The 24802-nt window shown below is 37.8% G+C and overlaps 1 protein-coding gene and 1 long non-coding RNA gene across 3 annotated transcripts in view; one reads left to right on the top strand and one right to left on the bottom strand.

The window, feature by feature from the left end:
* The window catches only part of LOC141373292 (uncharacterized), a 130696-nt gene extending 121411 nt beyond the window's left edge, over window positions 1-9285 (bottom strand). For both annotated transcript variants that reach the window (XR_012379109.1, XR_012379110.1), the window contains exons 1-2: window positions 9198-9285; window positions 5227-5282 (exon numbers count right to left, since the gene is read on the bottom strand). This is a non-coding gene — a long non-coding RNA (uncharacterized lncRNA). The remainder of the gene's footprint in view (window positions 1-5226; window positions 5283-9197) is intronic.
* DIO2 (iodothyronine deiodinase 2) lies at window positions 8551-23129 on the top strand. Its single transcript, XM_025870465.2, is given in 3 exon segments — window positions 8551-9434; window positions 17499-18069; window positions 18072-23129. Coding segments are annotated over 3 exon segments (816 nt in total). The 5' UTR covers window positions 8551-9212; the 3' UTR covers window positions 18095-23129.
* Window positions 23130-24802: the final 1673 nt, after the last annotated feature.

Here is a 24802-nt window from a genome sequence, read left to right as displayed (position 1 = left end):
ATTTATATGATACTTTCTGTAGGCAAAGAGACATAACAGATATTTTGGGAAAATCAAAAAAACCTGACCTGAAGTTCCCTCAAAATTACATGGAAAGCAGGGAAGTAGGTGAGGGTGGTAGAGATCAAACAAGATTGATCCTGAGTTTATATCTGTTGAAGCTGTTGATGGATACACGGGATTCCTTATTCTTATCACTCTACTTTTGCATATGTTTGAATTTTTCCATAATAAGTTTTTCTAAAATCCCAGGATTTAACTATTTCCCAGCAGGAGTTAATACTCCAAATATGGAAATAAGAATGTTCATTTTTGCATGTATACTGCAGGCTCTATATTTCATAAATATTTACTATTTCCATAAAATCTTGATAACCACATCTTTCTTGCAGGAGCTTAACAAAATTTTCCAACTAGTAAACATATTCAATGTTTCTGACCCTGCATCCTATACACTATCAGGGTGATTTGTCATGAGAAGACAAAAGTAATAAAAATCACAAAGAACCAAGAGGGATACCCTCAGCTATAGACTAAAGAGAACTGGAAGAATGAAAATTTAGATTCTGAGTAACTCAACTTATCTTTCCTCTGTAGCAGCATAAAGGTTCCAAAGGCTACCATATTAGATCATCATTAATTTGGAATCTCAGTACGCTTTATGAGCTTGCCTTTGTGACGTACCTAGAGAACCTAAAAATGAATGGCTTGAAATCATACAAGTGTGGTAATGGAAGACTAGAATTGACCTCATTACTCTTATCCCCATCACTGATTATTCTTTAACTGGATGTGAACAGCATTATCAAGAAGAACTTCCTACCTTCCATGATATGTCCATAACATTCAGATATTAAGATTGAACTTGTACATACTAACTTTCAATTATACAAGGAGAGAAAAGATATATTTAGGTCCCTGTTCCTGGCTGTTAATCGTAGAATTTGTCAGAACAAAGTTTTAATCAAACTTTTTTTCATTTTGTGTAAACATAACAACTTTATCAAGAAAAGATTATCTATGCCTAAATAACTTAGTCCCAAGGTAAAAAAAAAAATACTATGTATGTATAACTCTAATAAAGATTATTTTATCAATAGTCTCTATTAGAGTAATACATAAACATTGTTTTGAACTTGTTCTTTATTATCAAATACCACATTTCTGAATTTGATTTTGCAGTACTATATCTAGTGTGGCTTCATTAACACTTTCTTGACTCTTATCCCACATAGAATTGGCTAATTCTTCTTTTATACCATACTGTACACGGCAACTTTATTTATTATAGCACCTATACCATGAGTTCCCTTCTTTAGTTTGTCCCTCCCTACTGGACTCCAAATTTGTTTGAGACCAGTAATCCTTTTCATTGCCCAGCAAAATGACAAGCTCTTTGTAGGTTTTAATAAATGTTTGTTGTAAGTAGATTGGCAAATTAAATACATGTCTTCTGGTGGCTGATCTTTTGAGTGAATTTGAGCTTATTTTATTATGTAAGCAGATGATTTTGGCTTTTTCCTATCTCTTTTCTCACATGTCCCATATTCTTTCACTGGGGCTACACACAGAAGAGGAAAATATATTTTACCCACTGACTTCCAATTTCTCATCCTTTCATTGAACTAATCTCTATATTCTTTGTGTTTCTCTGCTTTCCCAGTATTTAATATATTAACTAATAGATCCAATATCTGTTATGATCAGGGAATCAAATGTTATTGAATGTGCACTGCCCCCCCAAACCCTTATTATATTCATTCATCTAAACCCATCCTTGTCTTCTATTTTTCTGCCTATTCCCTTTTCTCCCCCACCCCCATTGCCTCTTAATCCCTTCTGTAAGAGTCATTTTGTTTAAAAAAACAAACAAACAACAAATAGCTTTGATAGCTCTTTTAAGACCCATAGTTCTGAGGTCCCATGGTAGGAGAGAAATATTTCTATGTCGGATGAGTAAACATTCTCTTAAATAAGATACAAAGTAGTTGGCAGGCACTGGATTTTGTTGAGGCTTCAGTTTGACAAACACATTGTCCATTAAAATGTCATTGGTTTTCCTCCTTTGCTATTGAGCGTTTTTCTACCCCATTCTGGTCCAAAAAGGCTTAGGAGAGCAATTGTTTTCTAGGATCAGGGATATTTATGTAGATTTTCTTTCTAGTCTCCCTGGAATCATGGAAGATGAAGGAGTGGTTACATGGTGAATAATTTATAGAGTTAAGGAACATGCCTCTCCAAAGGGCTCTCAAACAGGTTCAGTTCAGGGTTGAGTCTGGTTAAAGATTCGGATTCATTATTATTATTTTTTAGGCACAGTTTGTGCATCCCTAATAACCACCATTACAGGTAATCTTTCCTGTTTCCACTAAGTAAACAAAGATTCCTTAAGGTCATTTAGAACAGGTTGGTAATTCATACTAAAATCAGATCTGGCCTGCTAGGGTTATTTTTTTCCAGAAGTTTTTATTAGAGGGAATCTGCTGATACAAAGAGGTCCAAATAAACTTACCAGCCAGGATTGCTTTTTATTTTGAATATTTTTAGAATGAGACTAAGTTTCTTAAAAACATGAATATATTAGCCACCAACAAGAGATAAGTATGGGAAGACAGCTTTAGCTCCATTTTGTAGGTAGAAGATCAGTCCAGAGGTTTGTTTCTGATCCTATGGGCTTATATGGCCCCAGAAATAGATTCTGTCTCTGATTTAGAATAAGATATCTCTTGATAAGAGGTGAATGCCAATTTGCTGAGTGAGCTGGTATTATTTAACATTTATCAAGAAGAAATTGAGATACTAGGGCTAAGGAGTTCAGTGTCTTATATTTGTGTATCATTTAGTTCATTACTGATACAAAAATCATGAAGGGTATTGGTTTTATTTTGGGAAAGCAGATTTTGAATGTTTAAATCATGATAGAAAATTCTCCTGAGAAAACAAAATAAGAGTACTCAGGAATTTGTACACATCTATTTTTAAAATAATCATTTAGCTAAGTGGTTGTGTCTTTATAAAAGACTATAAGGGTCCGTCTAATAAATAAGGCTGGATTTTAAAAATAGATTTGAATTTCATGCCTTATTATTTTGTATGTAGAAAACAAACAAATGCTTTCCTGTCTACTACCTTTTAGAAAAGCATAAGGTTTTACTTAATTGTACAAAAAAATGTGTCTTCAAAATTGAAATGGAAACAGAGCAATAATTTATGATTATGGTATTCTGCCATTAGCCCTGTTGGATGGTTTTATGTATATGTTACATATTAACTTATTCTAAACTATTATTTTAAGAGCACCATGGGCTTAAAAAGGTTTTGAGAGATTATCTTATTAGCCTCCCTCCCTCCCTTGGAAATAAGCCCACTGATAACATTTTCATAACCTCCCTTGGTAACATATCCCTTTGTATAGTCATCCTCATTGCAGGTATTTTATCCCCACATCAAATGTGGATTTTTTTATGCTACAGTAATTCTATTAGTTTCACCATCTCCACTGAGATTAGAATACCTAGCTTATTTTCTCTGTGCATTAGTGTCTACCAATTCTTGAGGAGTGGCATCCTTTGCTCTCAGTAGGAACAAGCTACTATTGCCTCTGGAATTGAATGAACCAGCATGAATCTTAATATATTTTGTCATGCTCTGTTCATGTACTCAGTATATGAGTGAGGCAATGTATAGGTGATTTTTTAAAAGGCAACTGTAAAACCATTTATAAAAAATGGCCTATTTTATTTTAAAACTTAATGTCAGCTGGTGGTTTCCTATGAGCTATAGAGTGGAACAAAGTAGAAGAAAAGCTGTTCCAAAGATGATGGCTTTTTGACCGTTTTCCTTTGTTTCTTTTGGTCTGCTGCACTGGGTCTAAGTTTTAGGGAGAATGAAGACATTGAGTCAAATTTTAGGAAAAGAAGATGAGTTCAATGTATTCATTTTGAGAGCTCCTTGTCCTGAAGGAATTCATCTTGGGTAATTTTACAGAATGTTCTTTTCTATTCTCCCGCCTTCCCCACCACCAACCTTAGGTGCCCCTAGAGGTTAATAAACTATTCTCGAAACTAAATAACACTCAGAGAGCCTTGTAGCACCAGAGAGGTTTGGGCGGCTGGGGGGTGGGGATTGGCCATCAATTTAGATCTAGACCAGGTCAATAGCAAATGAAGGCTGTTGAAGCAGCTGTTCTGTGGCCTCTGTGAAATGAGGTGGTGGCTTCCATCCAGTTTTTGGACAGCTGTCTTCCTCACAGAAAGCATTGCCACAATTGGCATTAATTGGCTCTCTTGCTCACAGCCTCCTGCAGACAGTTCATTGAAACTTCTCTTTTCTCCCTTCCTTTCTCCTCTCCACCCTCATCTTTCTTCTCTTCATTTCTGCTTTCCCCTTCCTGTTGTCTTTTCCCTTTTCCTTTCCTTCTCTGTCTTACCAGTAGGTAGCCTGGAAACAAAAGAGTAGCAGCAGTTCCTGAGGGAAAAATGCATTAACACCTCAGCCTATGTTTTCTGCCAGGGCTTGCAAAGGGACCTAAGACCAGCTGTTGGGGTAGAATGCTCATACCTCCCACAGTGTCTGCCTTCTCTGCCCCAGCCCTAAGCTGCCTTGCTCAAGGTGTGTCAGAGTTTATTCTGGGGTTGTCTATTTTATCCACTGAGTTTCTTTCATCCCAAGGCAGGGAACACGGCTGCGTTTGTAAAATGGATGGGCCAACAGGGAATTCTGAATGATTCAGTAGTGGTAGTACAAACCCTTCATTATAACTCCCTCTTGGGCACAACCAGGAGTTAGTAGAGATGGAAGGTCATGCAGTTTTTGATTCCCTTCTCTGATAAGGACTGCACTATTTGGGGAGTGATGTATATGGCAGTCATATTCCCAAACCCCAAGCCAACACACCTGTCCTGACCAGACATTTTTTGATTTATAATCTATTTATTTGACAAATTTTTAATAAAAGAAGAATTAAACTCCATTTTTAAACTATATTTAACAAATTGTTTGAATTACAAGGAATAAAATTCTGTGAAACAAGACTTCTTAAAAATCCACAGCATGAATTATTAACTCCACAGCATTCTTTGGATGCACTTTGGCTCCTTCATAAAACAATAACGAGATATCAGTGATAGCTTCCACCCCTGAAATGTCCACGTCTGCTCTCAAGTTATCCACCTTCATGTTCTCAGTCTCAATTTGAGTCAAAAAGTAGACCAAAGGAAGACTTACCTCTCATACTATTTCTCCAACCAGAAGGAAGCAACGATGGACATGATGCTCTCTTACTATAGAAAGAGAACACAATTAAACAATTTTACAGCATTTCTGAACTTCCTAAAAAACGCAAAGCATTTTGCCCCAAGATGCCTTTGTTTAGAATTTGAAACCTGTGTATAACATTGTATGGGGAAATTCAACCAACATGCCACACATTGGTTTGCAATTAGCTGATTACAATGTTGATTGCTAAGAACGCTTATACGGCCATGAAGATATCCAAACCTTTGAAATGACCATATGAAATCTAAACCAGGAGCTTGAATTGGGGCAATATTAAACAGATGTAAAATCCCAGATATCCTTTGCAAATTAGAAGGTAAAATAATTTAGCACAACTGCTTTTGGCAAGGGTTTTGATTTTCAGAGTATGACCAGGACCCACAAAATAGTTACATAAGAAAAAAAGTGAGATTCAGCTTTAGGGAAAATATCCTAGCATGAGCTCTGACTCTATAGACTTTGTGATCCACTTTGTCTCATCTATATGATGGACAAATCATTCTCTGTCACCGTATGTGTTATTTTTTTTTACTTCATGGGTATAAAATTACTTGAAAACCAAAATGCTGAATACTGTTAATAATTATAGCAAGCAAACTGTGTGTAAAAAAATAGCTTTGGAGAAATGTAATTTCTAGAATGGAAAGATTGTCTAACAGGTAAAAGAATGGCTCTCAGTTTTGTGATTCATTTATTCATTTAAAAAAGTGATGGAAGAAATCTGAGAAATGTTATGAAGAGGTTGGCTATGTGTCTATTTGTTCTTCTATTTTAAAAAAAAAAAACCTCAAACACATCTGACTTCCAAAGAAAGAAGAGAAAGAAAGAAAGAAGGAAAGAAAGAAAGAGAAAGGAAAATAAAAAGACCAAAAAAAAAAAAGCCATTCTGATTTATAACCATTTGTAGTTTGGATGTGCCTTGAACTTTGCACTTAAAAAGAAAACATTTTTCTGATTTTCTACCAATCCCTCTCCTTAGCTTGCCATTTCTAACCATATCTTTCTCCTTGAAAGCAAAAGACAAGTGAGGAAGAATTGGTTTATAGCTGCTAAAGTCTCTGCCTTAAATGAGCACTGCTTTCATTCAAACAGGTCAAAATGAATGTCTGAGAAGGGGCGAGATTTTAAGGCTTGAACAATGAGTGGAAACATCATTTCCTGACTCCAGGCCTTCTGTCATTGTGGAGCGGGACTTCATCTGGCACTTTAGCTTTCCCTTCTACACTAGTTAAAATGCCATGTTGTCACTTCCCTCTCTTTTTGTCTTTTTTTCTTCAATAGGGACATTGAGAAGATTGAGAGAATGAATAGAGTAAATGGAGATCATGTATATGAATAAAATTCTTTAGCCAACAATGTATACTAGTCACAGGAAAAATATTTTTCTTTATGGTTTATATTCATTTCTCTAAGCTCTGAAATCTCTCAAAATTTAGTCCATGGAATATAAATCCAAGGTTCATAATGGGCTAAACTGATGAGAAAGACGAAAGAATCAGGTTTTTAAGATAATAGGGAATGGCCAGGGTTGTGTCAATGGGAAGGGCCACATCCAAGACCAGCCAGGTGTACAACTCTGGGGCACCGTAGTCATATCATATTGTATGTGAATGGTGCCCCCTAGTGTGGAGCAATGCATGCCCTGCCCATTGGTCCATTCAGTACATCCTCCTTGAATTTACTCCGTGCCAGGCATGGTTCTAACTGGTGGAAGACAGCAATAGAGAAAGCAGATAGGAATCCCCGGTCTCATGAAAACTAAAAGCATTCTGACTGTATTATTATTTTTTTAAAGGCAAAAAGCAATGGGCCAACCAAATAAAATGCATATATATATATATGCAGAATTTGGCCCATTGGCCTACCAATTAATGACCCCTGCTCTAGGCTTTTAAATTATTTCTGTAATCTTGCAGGTTTAGCCACAGGGACAAAACACAGAAATGTACTGACCACAGGTTTGCATCTCCTGCTTAGCTCATGCTTAATGAGAGCACTGTGTACATAGAAAAGTTGGCTAATTAATTTTCAATTTAAATTCTGTAACCCCACCCCAGTGTCTGTACTTACTACTCTTTCTTCCAAGAAAACATAATTCCTAGAGGTGATCGGTTAGGTAAGTGAGGAAGGAAAACTAGAATGAGGTGGGGGTCATGGCATTCTGCCAAAGCATTGTCTGCCTAGACATCGGTCCTGGAAACTAATGGCAGAGGCGAGCCATTGAGCAATGTTCAGTGTGGCTCTTGAACCAATTCAAAGTCTGCTCCTAAACACCTACAAATTTAATTAAATTTTTTTTTCAAGGCAAAAGGAAGATTCCCTAAAGCTTCAGGTCTCTTAAGGGTTATGTTAACAGAAGCACGGGAAGTACAGAATTTAAAGAGCTCACTTATAAAGAAATTTATTTCTCAGTATTATGGCATCTTAATGCCACTTGATAGAAAGTTTTAATTTAATCTGCATGTAGGCAAAATGGAACTAAAAGAAGGTCTGGTCACCTAGCTGCTTTCATGGTTGTCTGGAAGATTTTCTTTTTCTTTTTCTTTTCTTTTTTGCATTGGAAATTTCAGTAACACTGAAAAGAAAACTTGTATTAATTTTCTGCAAAAAGCTTTAGAGAAATGCTCTGATGGTACTCAAAGAGTTTAAAAGTTTTCCACCTCACAACTCACTTTGCATTTTCTTAAATAAGATCATGACTCAAAAATATTTAAAGAACCTAGGTCACAAATCTGACGAGAAACTGTCACAGTATAAAGGTATAAAGACCAGATGTAAGCATCCACATCTTCTAAAAAATAGAACAGAGACCATCCCTGAGTACTCTTTCTCTTTTCTACCTGCCTTCCAGAATGCTTTCTTTCCAAAAACCCCTCATAAATGAACAATAACAATAATCATCATCAGAGGAGAGAGAGTTTCCTATCAATTTACACGTTAAATTAAATTACTTTTCCCAAAGTCTAGAAGCATTTCCTGAAAACCGTCAAAAGTATTAATTTTTTTTCTCTCTCCCTCTCTTTAAATCACAAAGCAAAATTCCACTGTCCCTCTACCCCCCCTCCTTCTAAAAAAAAAAAAAAAAAGTTGTCGAGAGTTTTGCTTTTCTATTCACTGCAGTTCTGGCCAAAGTAAAGCCCTCTTTCTCAGTGACGTCAAGATCTTTACCAAGATTAGGCTTTCATTTCTCTATTGCAGCAATTAGCCAGGGAATGTATAAAAGGCTTCAGGGAGACTCACTGGGCTGCAGAGAGAGAGGCACTTTGCACCACAGACAGATAGCACGAAGGAAAAGCCAGAGGGAGTGAGGAAAAGAGGAGTCAGTCGCTCCTGGGGAAGGGAGAGAGGGAGACAGCTTGGGAGAAGGAGAACAGAAAGTGTGTGTAAAACGGAGTAAAGAAGGGGAAAAACTACCCTTAAAGCACATTTTTTAAAACTCTGGCAATTCAAGAAAGAAACAGGCTACGTTTCTGAACATAGAGACAATGAAAAGCTAAAGAAAATTTTGCAATCTCTGCCACAGTCTCATAGGTGCTTGGAAATGAAAGTAGAACTGCCTGTCTTTAACCGACTCTGAGAGGGGTAACTGGATTAGGAACGGGTACGCCAGTTTGTGTGTGTGGTTTTTTTTTTTTTTTTTTTTAACATCTTAAATCCTGAAAAAAAAAAAAAAAAAAAGCAGCAGCTCCGAATTGAATGAATTGATGGGCACACTCCAACTGCTGGGCTGGAGAGACTGGACTTGGTCTTACCATTTCTGCTTCTTTGAAAGAGGAGACAACTTGGGCTTCCTTTTAATTTAGTTTTTCTCCTTCTCCCCCCACCCCCGGCCTTCCCCTTTATCTCCCCCACCCCCTCTATCACCACCCCCCTTTTAAATAAGAGGGTGAAAGGGAACCAGAGCGCACAAGGGAACTGACTGGGAGGCAGAGAAGATGGGCATCCTCAGCGTAGACTTGCTGATCACACTGCAAATTCTGCCAGTTTTTTTCTCCAACTGCCTCTTCCTGGCACTCTATGACTCGGTCATTCTCCTCAAGCACGTGGTGCTGCTGCTGAGCCGCTCCAAGTCCACTCGCGGGGAGTGGAGGCGCATGCTGACCTCAGAGGGAATGCGCTGCATCTGGAAAAGCTTCCTCCTCGATGCCTACAAGCAGGTGAGCTGCTCCGGACAGGGGCTTCTCCCGTGGTCAGCAGGGGTAGGGGTTGGCAAGTTAGGGACAGCAGGCCGTGGGGAGCACTGGGCTGGGGTCATGGAGCTCTCTTTGGGGGCCTGGTGGTTATGCTCAAGGGAGCTCCTTCCTGCACCTTCCACACCTGTCACACAGGTTAGATTTGGGGCTGACAGGTATTAAGCCATAATGACTCGGCGTGACTTAGTAAGGAGGCTTTCTAATAAGGGTCATTCGTGTCTTGCTGCAATTTTGGAGTAGAGGGTGTTTGTGCCGGTTAAATAACTTAGGGAAAAGTCAGAAAATGTCGGGGGAGGGGAGACTGCTGCGTTTAACCTGCTCTTGTCACAAACTGGGATTTTGAGGGTTTGCTTGATGAGAGGTGGAGGTGCATTAGGAAAGACAGTTCAATGGTGGGTACTGAAAAGCAAGGGGAAAAAAAGAAAATGCTACTCAGAACCCTCAGAGTTGGCAAGATGTAACAAGATGGTCACAGCCAGTGTGATTTGGCATAATAGCCCCCCTCGTTTCTGGTAGAGGTAAGAGTTAATGAAGGCAGCCCTGTGTGCAGCATCCTCCTCTACATGGACATTTTTGTAATTGAAGGATAGTTGACATACAATGAACAGGTGTACGACATGGGGTTTCGACAATTATATACAATTATATACATTAAGAAATGTTCACCATGATATGTGTGGTTATCATCTGTCACCATACAAAGTTATTACAAAATTATTGACTATATTCCCTATGCTACACTTTTCATCCCCATGACTTCTTTGATTTGAACCCTTTTGAAGTGGTTATCAGGCACCGAGTCCTGGGTTACTGGATACCAATTTACAAAAAAGAAGGAGCTGAGAACTAGCTGTCAGAAATCAGACTTTGTAGGGGAAATCACATTTGCTTTCTCAAAAGTGAAACAAGTTGTCCTAGAAAGAGCAGATAAGTCCATTATGGTTCGTTATAGTCTCAAACCTGTTATAACACGTGTCTTGAGCACTGGAGCAGTGACCTTACTTAGCTGCAGAACTCATGTCCCAGGGCTGCTTCTCAAGACCAGACTTGATGATCTTTGTTTCTAAGACTTACTGTCATCCCAGCCTTTTGGTAGGACACCCCCAACTCAAATCTCAAGGGGCAAAGGGGAACTGGTCCTTTGTCCGTTGTCCTCTCTGCCCATGCCCACATGAGTCCTAAAGATCTCTGGGCTTAATTAAGAAGAATGGACTCATTTGGCAAAAGTTGTGGTCCAAGTAGACAATCTTGGTTTTCCCTAACTGTATTGGGGGACCTTGTCTGAGATGCCAGGGAAGGGAGTTTGAGAGACATATGGAAGCCAGAGAAGTGGTACATTATAGACAAGTGGCACCTCAGAAACAGGATTAAAACTCAGAATCAGAGAAGGGGGAAGGAATGAATCCCCCATCAATAAATTCTAGAAAAATAAATCTGTGCACCAGGAGAGGAACAGAAGTAACTTCTAGTCACAAAGAATCCAGAGTAAGCTTGTTCCACTGAAAATTAAACAAGTGTTCAAGAAGGAAATATTCATCATGAATTAGGGGCATTTTACTATATTGCATGTCTTTGTTATCAAAAGTTACCTGCAGAACATCTGCATATGTTGTCCTTAAGGCCAGAGAATAGTAAGAGCTCTTGTTAGTAAAAGTTCCTTTATAATAATAGGAAACAATGCTTAAGGTTCTAACCATATAATTTCCTTTGTGTTATGTATGTTGGGCAAAGGGGAGTTGAGGGAGAGAGATATCGAGATGACCATTTCATTCCCACAAATGTATCATTGAGTGTGAAAATTTTATGTTTTGATTTGGGAGTAAAGACTTCGGAAGAGGGTGGAGAATGCACACTCATGTATGTCAGGCACATTATTAGCAAGTTCCCTCATCCACATCTGGATTTTGTAGGTATTAGGAAGATAACATGCCAATGCCAGTGGCTTGAACTCAGCATATTAAACTCTTACTTCTTTGAAAGATAATTGACTTTTTGCCTATAAAAGGAAAGTCACCAGTTGGGAGAATTTTATTTATATGCATATATCCTTGTATAAATATCTCACATAAAATATGGGGGCTCTGCTGTTACCCACAAAAGGAGTGTTTCTCCTCTTAAGCAGCTTATTGGAATAAAAAGGCAAAAAACCCCACAAATGCCTCTTCAATAAACTTTATTATTTATTTTTTTCACTAATATATAGTGTGTTGCAATATTTTATGTTTTGTAGTCCAAGAAATTGACAAGGACAAGTGATTTTTTTTTCTTTTTTCTTTTTTTGCATATGGTTTATGATTCTTCTCCTATATTGTTTCTGTTGATTTGATTAGTGACCAAGTTCACAACTGATGTTATTATGTTTGCTTTTTATGATTTATATAATAGATACCATGAGAAGAAGCAACTCAAGGACCCATATATCCAGAGACAAGACTGGACTGGGTGTCTAATGAATAGAAACGTTGTGAACACAGCTTGCCTTGATTTTAGGTCTCCTTCTGTCTCCCAAGTATGACAAGGTGGTGGTGGCTGTGGTGGCATTTAAGGGTCACGGTGAATCTCTGAAACAGGTTGAATCACTTCCCTGACTGCTGTTGTCATCTGCGACACTGTCTTTGGGTGTAGCCAATCTGGGGCCACACCGGATGAGGTTCTGTGTGAGACAGCACCACTGTATTTCACAATCCTGACTTGTGTTACTTTGAGGCTGCCACCTGCAGAAGCAGGGTTTTCCCGGCTAAGGGGTTTGCGCACCTGTAATACATTAGGCACGTCCTTTATAATTCCCTTTGTTGAAGGTCAGATATTTGGGAAGATATTGCTGGCAAAGTGCTATCCCTGTATTTGGCTCCAACAGGAGGCCACAAGGAAATCAACAGAACAAAATAAAACAACCCTTCTTCGTTAAAATATTGACTGGGAGTTAAAATTAACTTCAGAGGGAAACCTTTAAAGATAACTTGCGCTTGGTTAGAGGGAGTTCCGTGCAAGGTATTGATGAAAAAGAATGTCTACGGAAACTTGTGACAGAGGTGAACACCAGATGTGTGTTCTTTAAGTTTTCCTAATCTGTGTCATTGCGTCTAACACTGCATCCTTGTGCTGGTGTTCCAAGACTCAAAAATGCAACCAATAAGCAAACTACCCTGTCTGGGAGCCTGGCTCCTACCTAAATGAAGTGTAAAAGTAAACACACAGTATAGATGCTGACAAGCAGTTTAGCCTCTGCATGGTAAATACTGCAGTAGCACAGAAAACATATTCATTTGAACATATAATTTTGGTTTTGAAAGGGTTTCTAGCATCCTTCTCCTCTTCATTCACCTCAAACCTTTTGACACTAGTTTCTACAATGGAAAATAGCCCTTTTAAGAGAGAAATTGTCCCAAAAGAACACAAAGGAGGCCACAGCCAGAGCTTGTCCATCACTTGGATAAACCACTAGGAAGTGCTAGAGCGCAGGTACAAATCAAGGTTTTCAAGGTACAAATCAAAAAGAGAATGACCAAAAGGAAAGAGTAGGTAGCTCATTCTTCAACTCTGGTTTATTTGGCCAATTTGAATGTAAATGGGTAAATTGCTGCTTAATAATTGTTTGGCCATGTTTGTAAGGCCCGCTGATGTAGTCTGGTCATTATGTCAAAGAATTTGAAAATTCTTGATGGTTAATAAAGCCATTCCAGGGCTTTGGGTAGCAAGAAGGATGTGTAAATATTGTTCTACCACATACCCACCACCATTTTTATCATTTGCTTTACTTCCTACCATAAGATGAGGTGATATTTTGTCCAGAAGCCTTTCTTGGGCTGTGGAAAAGGGGGGAAAAAAAAACAAGGTTAGTAGTATATGCTCTATTTCCAGCTTCTGCCTGATGAATGGTTCTTTTTTTCCCTTGCCCTGCATTTCACAGTCCACATGCTAAAGAAGTATTATCCTTTTCCCCATGCACTGAACACTGTCAGTAAAAGGAATACCATCATCAAGGGAGTCAATTTATATGCCGTATATTTACACTCTTGTTCATATTTATAAATATGGCTATCACAACATTTGTGCTCTGCCCAGAGATGCCCTGTATTGTAAAAATGCAGCCCTTTATTCACCTCCCTTGTTGGTGTTGTGTTGATGTTGATTACACAAACATAAGAAAGGACAACTGTAAGAGCGCAGATGAGAGCGATAAAGTCAGTGATGACGATATTACATTTTACGTATGTCCTTTCTGATCCTTGCAAAATAAAGGGACCCTTTGGGAACATCGGAACTTCAAGACCAATTAGTGGAAATGATGCTTCTTGTGTTTGGGCATTAAATACTGGGCAGGGTTCTCTTTAGAGCAGCTAATGCTGGCAGGGAAAGAGGTACCGACCTAATTACTCTTCCGCAAGAGTAAAAAATGCCTTTTGAATGCCTCTTTGGCAAATATGTCTCATTAAGGACAAAAACCAAACACAAACCCTCTAAGAAGGAGAAATTAAGATGATAGGTAACTTGTGGCCAGGAGACTTTCTGTGCCACTGTGGGAAATTAAACAAAGTTTGGGAGTACCAGGGGATAACTTGTTTTTGTTGAGCTTCTTTCCTGCAGCCTAAATGTTATTATGGGATGAACTTTATTTTCTTCATCATCCTGGCTCTTTGTCAAGGAATGCTTTGCTCCTGGGGAAAGCAAAGAATCTTCCATCATTGAAGACAATGGTGATTCTCCCATTCTGTCTCAGCAGGGAGTATAACTGAGCAAACCAAGAAACTCTTCATTTGAAATTCTGGTCATAATAGGAATTTAATTGTCACAGAGATCAAATGAGAAATGACATTGTTCTCAAATGGCAATTGAGAAAAGACAATAATGTCCTTTTAAAAGATTTATTTTTTAGGTTAAAGGGAACTTTCATTTTTTAAATTTCTGAAGTTTATTTTTTCTTTATCATTGCTAAATTGTCATCAGCAGGTTTTAGCAAAATGGACAAACTTTTACAATTAGTTGATGAGGTTTACAAAAGCAGACTACTGGTCTACTCACGTTGGGACTCACAGATAATGGGTGTTTTTTTTTCTTCTCATAGGTTTATTATTATCATTGGTCTTACCTACACGTTTTCTCTAACCTAGTCACCCTCATGAACAGGATGTCCCCTTATGACCTTCCAATCTGCAGTAGGGTCCCATGGCTGCTCAGCAAAATAAAGAGGATTGGCTACTATCATTTCATACACAGACCAGCCGAGATAATCAAGAACATATTTGGTGTTGATTATGACAGAACTCTACAATAGGGCTCCAGGATTCACATTTCCAAATTATCTGACTCAGTAGCATATCCATCACCCAAACACAGTTATGTTCTTTGCAGGTCAAGATTATTATTAAGTGTAAAATTCTTCATTGGCCCCTACTCCTAGGATTATAACCGCTATTATTCACTCAGTAATTCATTCAACAAAATTCCCAGCTTAACAAAATGCCAACCCTGCTGCTGGCACTACACACACACACACACACACACACACACACACACACACACACACACAAGCATGTGTTTGGTAACTTTTCTAATTTTTAATTTTAGAGTAAATGTATTATACTTGTTTGAAATTTTCTGACGTGGACTAGTCTGTATTTTGAAAAGAATTATGTGGCTGAGCTATGTGTCACTAAGAAGAAGGAGGAGGTGCTTTAACTTTCCAAGAAAATTAACTACAGGTAATAAGAGAGTCACCTGTGACTGAAGCATCAGATTAGATTGTTCAGTTGAATAATCAAGAATAATGCAAGGATCAGCAGCTCTGCCTGGGTGAGAGTCAGGGGCATCAGAGGTCTTTAAAATGACTCCAACAAGCAGATGGTTGTTTTCACCTACCAAGAACCTATAAGTCTACAGTCCAGAGATGATTTTTCTCCTGTGTATGGGTTGCTCACTTAACAAGAAGTCACTATGACAGTTCATGGATTTAGACTGGTCTGAATGCATTCAGATCTTTATATCACAGTGTATTGAGGAACACAACATAATATCATTGAAAGCAGCCCTTCTATAATTATTACCTGTATTTTAAGTGGGAAAAATCTAACAAGAAGGTAATGGTAATGCTACCCACCACCTAGATCTACAAAGAAGTACAAGAAGTACCCATAGATTAAAAAGTTTATAATACCTTTAAAATGTGTATCTTTAAATTGTAAGTATATTTTAATACCTCAGAGATGAATGAGGTATTATTTTACCTCATATAAAATAACCCAACTGAAAGTGGCTTATTAGATTTCTCCATCTAGTGTAACTTGCAAATTAACTAAGAAAATTAACATAAATAAAGTAACTTTCTCCCTGATAGTAACTGAAAACAAATGTACTTATTTAAATCATACCAACAGCTTCCTTTTCTAAGAAACAAGGTTGTTATTCTAAGATTTTTTAGGAAAACTAATTGTATCATTTCAAATCTGCATTGCTAGGATTTTTCAGAAGGGAGAAAGAACTTCTTTACTTCTTTCTCTACAGTTAAAATGAGTTATGTATTCACATTAGATAGAAGCTTCTGAATAAAAGCCCTTGAGTATTTTACATCAGTTTGGATTGTTGAGTTTTTAACAATTTACTTCTAAGTGACTTCAATTACTAGCAGTGTTATGTGTGGCTGTATTTATATGAAGGGAATAAGTCGATCCAGTTGGAAGTGTTTTGTAATATTAAGTATAGTGTATAAAAATCAATTGGGCTGTCGTAAGTTGTCCCTAATGTTATTGGCTTTGATTAAACCATTCTAGGGGAAGATCCGATTGTGTTAATTCAAACTGAGGTAATTGGTTCTTTTATGTTGCCAGCTTTTTATTATCAATTTACAGATCCAAAGGCCAGCAAACTTTCCTTCAGTCTGTGTTCAGCTATTTAAACCACTTGCAAAGGGGAATGTGGAACAATTTTCTTGCATACCTTCTTCTATACCTGCCTGAATATTTTTTAGTTCAGAGGAGCTCCTTAATAGAATGTATGATAGACTAGTAAATGGTTTGTGATTTCCTAGATAAAAACAAGAAAACAAACCAAACCAAAAACACATGAAAAATGAGGAATTAAAAGAATTCTGGAATAATTGTATGTTTTTGTTATTTCATTTGTTTTATGGAAATGGGGTGAGGTTCCAGTTGTAGGAACCTGAAAGTAAGTAGCAGCTTGAGAAACCTCCAGGAAGGACATCATATAGAGAAGAGCTCAAATCACTTCTAAGGATAATCTTTTTTTTAAAAATAGAATTTCCCAGAAAGATGATATGCTGTTTCACATGTTTGGGTGACATTTAATGTTGGAACCTATACCCACACAATGATTTGTAGTGTACAAGAGCTCGTTTTCTTAGGTTATCACCCTATAACTGTCCAAGGAAGGCACTATTATCACCATTTTACAGATGGAAAACCTGAGGCACTGAAGAGGTGAAGTGGAAGTAGCCCTTCCAGTAAATGGCAGAGCCCAGGTTTTCTAGTTCTGGACAGAAATACACTTCATTGGGATCATTGTCCATTGGTTGAGATTAAATGAATTAGCATCATGGAAGAATATAAAGGTCTTTCCCAAGTATTTTGGAATTCATTAGTGGGAATTCAGAAGGAGGTACCTAACTCCCACAACTCTGATAATTTCTCTTAAACTAGACCATTCACTTTTAACTTTTAAAATGAAGCCAATTAATCATTTGTTATACAATGTGTGCTAACCATTGACAGCAAAGTAAGGGTAGTAAAGAATACCAGCCTCAATGTAATGATGAAGAGAGTTAACTGAGATGCCTTCGATGCTGAAAACAATTAGCCTCAGTGACTCTACAGAATGAAAAAGACTTCTACTCTTTTTAGGGCCTTTTTTTTACATTACCTGTGATGATGCCTCTTTACTTAAATCAATATAGGTTTATTACATCCTATGAAGGAATACCACATTTGATTAGAGCCAGTTGTTTCTGTATAGAGTGAAATGGAGTAACAACGCATTTCATATGGTATTCTCTCCCCCTTTTTTTTTCACCACCAGGTGAAATTGGGTGAAGATGCCCCCAATTCCAGTGTGGTACATGTCTCCAATTCTGAAGGAGGTGACAACAGTAGAAATGGTGCCCAGGTGAAGATGGTTGATGGAGCCGAGTGCCACCTTCTTGACTTTGCCAGCCCTGAGCGCCCACTGGTGGTCAACTTTGGCTCAGCCACTTGACCTCCTTTTACTAGCCAGCTGCCAGCCTTCAGCAAACTGGTGGAAGAGTTCTCATCAGTGGCTGACTTCCTGTTGGTCTACATTGATGAGGCTCATCCTTCAGATGGTTGGGCAGTGCCTGGTGATTCTTCTTTGTCTTTTGAAGTGAAGAAGCACAGGAACCAGGAAGACCGATGTGCAGCAGCCCACCAGCTTCTGGAGCGTTTCTCCTTGCCGCCCCAGTGCCGAGTTGTGGCTGACCGCATGGACAATAATGCCAATGTAGCTTATGGGGTAGCCTTTGAACGTGTGTGTATTGTGCAGAGACAGAAAATTGCTTATCTGGGAGGAAAGGGCCCCTTCTGCTACAACCTTCAAGAAGTCCGGCGTTGGCTGGAGAAGAATTTCAGCAAAAGATGAAATCTAGATTAGCTGGTTAAAGGTATGATTGTAAAAGAGTTGTTTTTTTTTTTTTTTTAAATTATGTTAAGGAAAGGAAACTAAGAACTGAATCCACTATTTCAACTGAGTCCCATTGTCTTGCTGAAAGACAGGAATTTACATGTCAGAAGAACATAAACCTCTAACATCTCCATATTCCTTTTACCACTCAAATGGCATTTGGCTAAATAGTACCCCAGCACATCTCTTCCTAGTGAAAAGCCCTGAGTGAAAAGATCCCAAGATGGAGAGGAAGAAACCCTGTTTCAACATGTGTTCATTCTGCCTTGGGAAAGAAGTAATGCAGCTGCTGCATGCTTTGGGACTTGAAGAAAAGACTTACCTGAATAACTACTATGTTGGGGAATTATTGTCCTTATTAGTATAAGGGGTATTGCCTACACTTTATTCAGGATGGATAGAGCCCATCTGGAAGGTTCCCCAATATTTACTTATAACGAGTCCTTGAGCCCAGTCCTTGTGGTTAAGACTTGTGTTTAACAGTGTTCGAGTAGTTTCTGCTGTTCTAGTTTCTAGCCTTGTGGTGCTCTATGCCAGTCTAAACATCCCAGAACTCACAGGTATATTTGCAGATATCAAGAATGATCCCTACCTGGAGGATGAGGATGATTATCTGAAATCTTAGGGTTCCTTTCTAGGCAAGTGGGGAAAGCCCTAGAAGAAAATCAAATTGACAAGCTAGGGACAGGAGGCAGAAAGATGAGGAGGCTTCACAGAGTTTCCCCTTGAAGCAATAGAGAGTGGGACTAACTTGTTAGTCACAGAAACATGGAAACATAAAACATATATGGGCCAGAAAAAGAAACAGCTCAACTGAAATTAGCATTGAGAATATACATATGAAATCAATGTATTTATCATATACCCCTCAATTGAGGGAGAAAGGGGGATAGAAAGGGGAAAAAAAGAACCCCACACTTCATTATTTGTAATTATGAGGATTCTTTGGCAGAAATAATTACTTTTTTAAACAGGTCTGTGGTATGTATATTTTCAGTGGGTGAATTATACCCCATGATACTGATTAAATGTAAAACCAGTAGGTCCAGTGATGCTGGTCTGTCCCTCTCCATTCCTACAATTATGATGTGGCCCCACTCATTCTTGGTCTTAGTCTCCATAACAGTGGCTGAGCTGGAGAGTACATTCTTCATAATATAGTCTTTATAATATATATAAATATATTCTCAGCTGCTGTGGGAGGTAGGTGCCCTGGCCATTCAGCTATAGCACTGTTCTCCTCCCAAAGTAGGTGAACTATAATGAATAAGAGGTGCAAATAAGCAAGATTTCTTCAGTTACAAAATAGAGGAATAGAAAGTTAGTTTGAGACAATTCTCATTAATAATTTTGGAGGCTTTGATATAAAGCAACCCTCAGTGGCATGGAATTTGGTGAAATGGAATTCCCATTTACATTTAAATTTGGACTGGGTCTTCCTTTGTTCCAGTTAGCTGAGGTCTAGTAATCTAAGGCCTCTTTCATCATTATAATGCTATATATATATATATATATATATATATATATATATATATACACACACACATACATACACACACACACACACATTTCTCTTTAAAGATACTATAGTTTTACCTAGAATATAATATCTAAATATCATAATCCCCAAAGAATAGACCAATTAATTTTGTGTTATAAATTTTTTATTGTAAATTTGAGGATGCTGTCAGATCACAGTACATGGTTGTATTGATATGTACAATCAAAGGTTCTTATGACCATTCCATTAATGATTGAATCATAAAATAAAAGTCATAGAAAAAAAAATTCTCAAGTTGAAAATATCTTCTGGAACTAGTTGCCTGAAATAAGAAAAAGGTGGAAACTGAGTGTGTAAGAACAAAAAATATATTAAAAAAACAAAACAGAACTGGAACAATGTATCAGTCATATCACTAGTTTACTGTTTAGATATTAATGTACTATTTTAACTGATTTTTTTTACAGCAACATTTAAGCTTTCCAGTGTCTTAAATTCTATAAAATACACCTGCAAAGAAACAAAGCAAATTTTGAAAATGTGGCATCATCTAACAAATTTCTGGAAATTCCCACGGAAAACAGATTATTTCAGAGTTCCCAGTCATTAAACCCTATACTCCAGACTACTCAGTGGGCCCCATTGAATTTTATCTTTAAAAAGGTGTCAAGATTATGTGGTACCCTAGAAAAGTAAAATGAAAACTTGGTTGCAGCACACTCGCCCTGTTGTCCTTAAACTTCCCCTTTGTTCTACATGTACAATAATGGAACAGGATGTTAGAGAAGCTGGTGGGGGGATGAGATTTGGCTAAGGCAGTGCTAGTTGTCTGGGAAAAAGGATGATGGAAAAAGCACCCAGTCGTGATATATGTTTAAGGAAAAGAGAAGGTCGTGTGTGTGCAATTCCTCTCCATGAGGATATTCCAATGGAAAAATGAAGCAGTGGAAGTAAATATACAAAGGCATAGGCTGAATATCAGGGAAAAAGATATGTTCAATAGAACATAGAAGACTTTCTGGAAGAAAGGCAGTTAGGGGCCAATGAAGAAAGTGAATTGACAAAGCTCAGGAATCCTACAGTATGTAGAATGGCTTGGTGTTACCAGAGTTATGATAAGCCTGTAATTATGTAACCTATTTATCTCAACATGATTTTTTATGATTTCCTATGATGTATCTTTTATGAATATAACAAGAACTCATTATTTGAAGTAGAAGAGAATCAATGCTTAGCTGGTATGCTCAGAGAAATTATTAGATCGTCAATACCCACCCCACCTATCTTGTCTTTGTAAAGTATGTTCATTTGAACAATTGTTCAAACATACTTTGTAAAGTATGTTCCTTTGAACAATTGAGACTTAAACATCCCCTCCCCCACAGGCTGTGTTTACATGGAGCTATCAGTTTAGCCTTTTAAACTGAATTAGCTTGTCTATTATTGAAATAGTTTCCAAGAGATTTTAGATATTATCATAGCATCTGGATTTACTCAAACATTTAGTGTTTGAAAGATGTATGTCTTGGAACTATTCAAACTTACTTTATTTTATTGCTTAGAGAAAATTTTAGTGGAATCAACAATGACTTTCTTGAATGGGCATGAATGAAATGCCCACACAATAATGTAGAAATGTTTGATATAGATATTAAAATGTAACTGACCTCCTTAGAGGCAGACTAGTAACTGTTCTTTGTATAGCTAAAGTGACAGTCGTTTAACTTATATGACTTTTTATATTCATGTTTTGGATCTCTGGTACTATGTCTTCACCTTGTTTATAGAATGTACCCTTGATTTTTGGTAATATCAAGTTCTAAATGACCTATTGATTTAAATTCTGCCATTAAGCAGAAAATGCCTATTCTATGACCAAGGAAAGAAGAGAAGCCTGCTGTCTTTTATTTTGCCTGAAGTGTATTTCACTATTTGGGCTCTTGAATAAAAAATATGAAATATGGTGAGGTCATGTGTGGGTACTGCCTTGCTGCATAAAATACCAGAGGGCATGTTAAAGACAAAACTATGCCTTTGGGAGAATTCCCAGCTGGATACAAGGTGCTCTTAGCATGCCCTATTGGTTATATCCACAGCAAAAGGAATGCACTGATGTACAGGACTTTCCATTCCGTAAAGCTGACTGATGGTTTGGAAAATTAGCTTAATTAGAATCATATGGCCATTGCAAAGGGGAAAATGTAGACACCAATTTCTGTCCCATTGAAGAGTTAATGGAAACCTCTCCAGCACGTAGAGCTTTCAGAACATGTCCAATGTCATGTCTCTCAGCAGTGGAGATTAACAGTAAGAATTCCAATTCCAGGAACTTAAAATGATATTGCCAAAAATCAGAGCAAAATGTTTTTAGTTATAGCCCAACTTTCTCCCTACTTTCTCCTTTATCTTAAAAATAGAATCCAAACTTAGGTTTCATATGTACATCCAGAATGGGGCATAAGTATGGATCTCTGCTTGGTGATCAGCATTTTCTTGGTAGTATCTTGAGGTCCTCCATGAAAGAAGGAAGTAGGGCCTGGGAGAGTCAGGAAGTTGCTAACTGAGAAGAGCTAGGTCCTGGGAATTTGGTCAACTGATTTGGGAGAATTTGGAAAGAAACTTCTCACCAATGGAAGAGGGCTGCTAGGTGTCAATGAATGACTTTAGGGTGAGGTGAATATTGGGCCACTTCCTAATGCCTTATGTTGTGGATAGCAGCAGAAGCAAGGTCTCAGACTTAAGAGACCCAGCTCTGTTTTAAGGCGAGTCTGAACCAATAGAAAGCAAACAGGTACAGATGTCCAAACAAGACTGCTCATGCAAGTCAGGGCTTGCTGCCCATCTGAGGCAGTAGCACCAGAGCTCCACGGAGTTTATTTAGTATTTGCTGAGGAGATCTCAAGGACCCAGGAAATGTTAAATGAAGTCACTATTTGGGCTCAAAACTCCCCCCTCTCCCCCCAAAGCAATCAGGTAAACACATAAATGAAAGAAACCCACAGAAGGGGGTGGGGAATAAATAGAAATTCTCTCAAGACTTCTCCAGACTACGTCACTGGCCCATGTACTTTTTATGTGTATTAGGATGAGAGACTATGAAGACATAAGTATCCAGTACTTTGTAACCAAAGCAATTAAAAGATATTGGGTAGGGAATGTTGGCCAGTTTTACTTAGTTTTGCATCACATTATCGCCAGACTCTATCACTAGCCCAAGTAATCGGGCGCCCAGAGAGGGAGACTGGGATGTGCAGAGGTGACTAGTGTGCGAATGATAACTACTGATGAAAGAGTCACCGACTCAGTTAGTGGTTGGATGTAGTCACATTAGTTTTCCTCTGCCTGTCTTTGTCTCCCTGGCAAGGAGACTATTTGGGGCATGATGCTATGGGTACTGGGTAAATGTGGTGAGAATGCACGTGTGTATTTCTCTGCTGCTCAGTTGCAGAAACAGAAATGCTTTGGAGATTATCAGTAGAAAGAGTGCTATTATATTGGTGCTGAGTGGTATGTGTGCTTTTAAAATTTGTTCTTGTATTTTAATAAACTTTGAATAAAAGAATAAAGTTACTCTTTGGTTCTGTTTGTTTATTTTGAAATTACTCTTTAGACCTTGCCCCTGGCTGGAACACATTCATGGTTGACAAGGGAAAGAGAATCCATCATTCTAATATTTATTCCTTGGTATTTGTGGGTAAAGACGCCAGTGATGCCAGGTTATTTTAATCTCATGCTGTGTGCCAGAGTCTTCAAGGAAATCAAGACAAGTTAGAAGAAAATCTTCAGATACTTTCCATTTTCGTGAACAAGTCACACACAGAATTCATGGAAAAGGCCCTATTGAGACTGCAGAGCAAAATTTTACTTTGTTGTATTTATGCCCCAGGTTTTTTAAGTGCAATAAATAAACTTTCCAGGAGTTGTTTAAAACTATATCTATACCTATATAAATATATGTATCTGTATGTATGTAGATATATATACCTACAGATATCTGTTATATAAAATATGCCTGGCAGTGTATTAATGTAGAATGAAAAAAATTTTAAACATGTTTATATCAAGTACTTTGTATTGTGAGAAGGTATAAAGGATATGAATGGTTTATGTAGGCAATGGCCTGTTAATGATAAGAGATATATTTGCAATGGGTTAAATATGTGCATTTTGTTCCTGAAAACAGGTGACTTAACTGATGTACTAATATATCTTGAGACTATGAACTTGCTCATGATTTCCTGCATATTATAATTTCATTAATACTTGTAGTGTCTTACATAATATGCCAGAATTTTAATGGAAATTTGAGGAATCATGACTCTAACCACTATTGATTGGGATTCTGTTCTTTGCAGGGTGAAACCTATGCAGGGCGCAATGGGAGGTGTTAAAGCCGTGAAACGAAATTCACTCCCCCCAGGAGCCTGTCATCAATTTGTCAAAGCTCTGCAAGTGACAAATTCAAATTAGTCGACAAAAAAAAAATAAAAAGTAGAATTTATTGGCCAAAATAACCAAACCCTAGAAATGATTGGAATGAAACTTACCTCAGGGACAGTTGGATGGATCCAGGGACGTTAGAAACCTTCAGTGCTTGCTAAGTCCTTTGTCTCTGCTCTTTCTGGGTGTCAGCTTTTTCTCTCAGATCAGCTTCTCATGTTGGGTGATCTGATTGGGGGAAGTTCCTTACTTACATTCTTTTTTTTTCTTTTATTGAGATATAATTGACATATAACATCATATTAGTTTCAGGTATACAACATAACAATTTGTATATATTGTGAAATGATTACCACAATAAGTCTAGTTAACACTTGTCACTGTATGCAGTTTGAAAGAACTTCAACCTAAAATGGAACTGGAAGATATAAAATGGGAAAATTCAGAAAAAAATCTTAAGGAATGAGAGATGAATTCCCGTAAAGGCGTGATTTACAGAAAACTGATAATATTGGGATTTTCTTAAATGATAGGGAGTTGTTCAGGGATTGCCTCAAATCAACGTTGGGAAGTTTTGATTATGGTTTCCAGACACATGAACAGGAAATGACCCAGATCAGGTTGGTCTTGCAAGATGAGTTGAATTGAGCTTTGTTTGTATGACTGGACTGGTTTTGTCTGCTTATGGGATTTTCAAAATTGATCTTCATTTGTTTTTTAACAGACCGAACTGAGCTCTCTCCTC

The sequence above is a fragment of the Callorhinus ursinus genome, unplaced genomic scaffold (assembly GCF_003265705.2).
Source record: "Callorhinus ursinus isolate GAN/ISIS: 27379988/994484 unplaced genomic scaffold, GSC_fseal_2.0 scaffold8, whole genome shotgun sequence".
Lineage (NCBI taxonomy): Eukaryota > Metazoa > Chordata > Mammalia > Carnivora > Otariidae > Callorhinus > Callorhinus ursinus.
The sequence above is the reverse complement of the archived record's forward strand: the minus strand, read 5'-3'. Positions and strand labels throughout refer to the sequence as shown.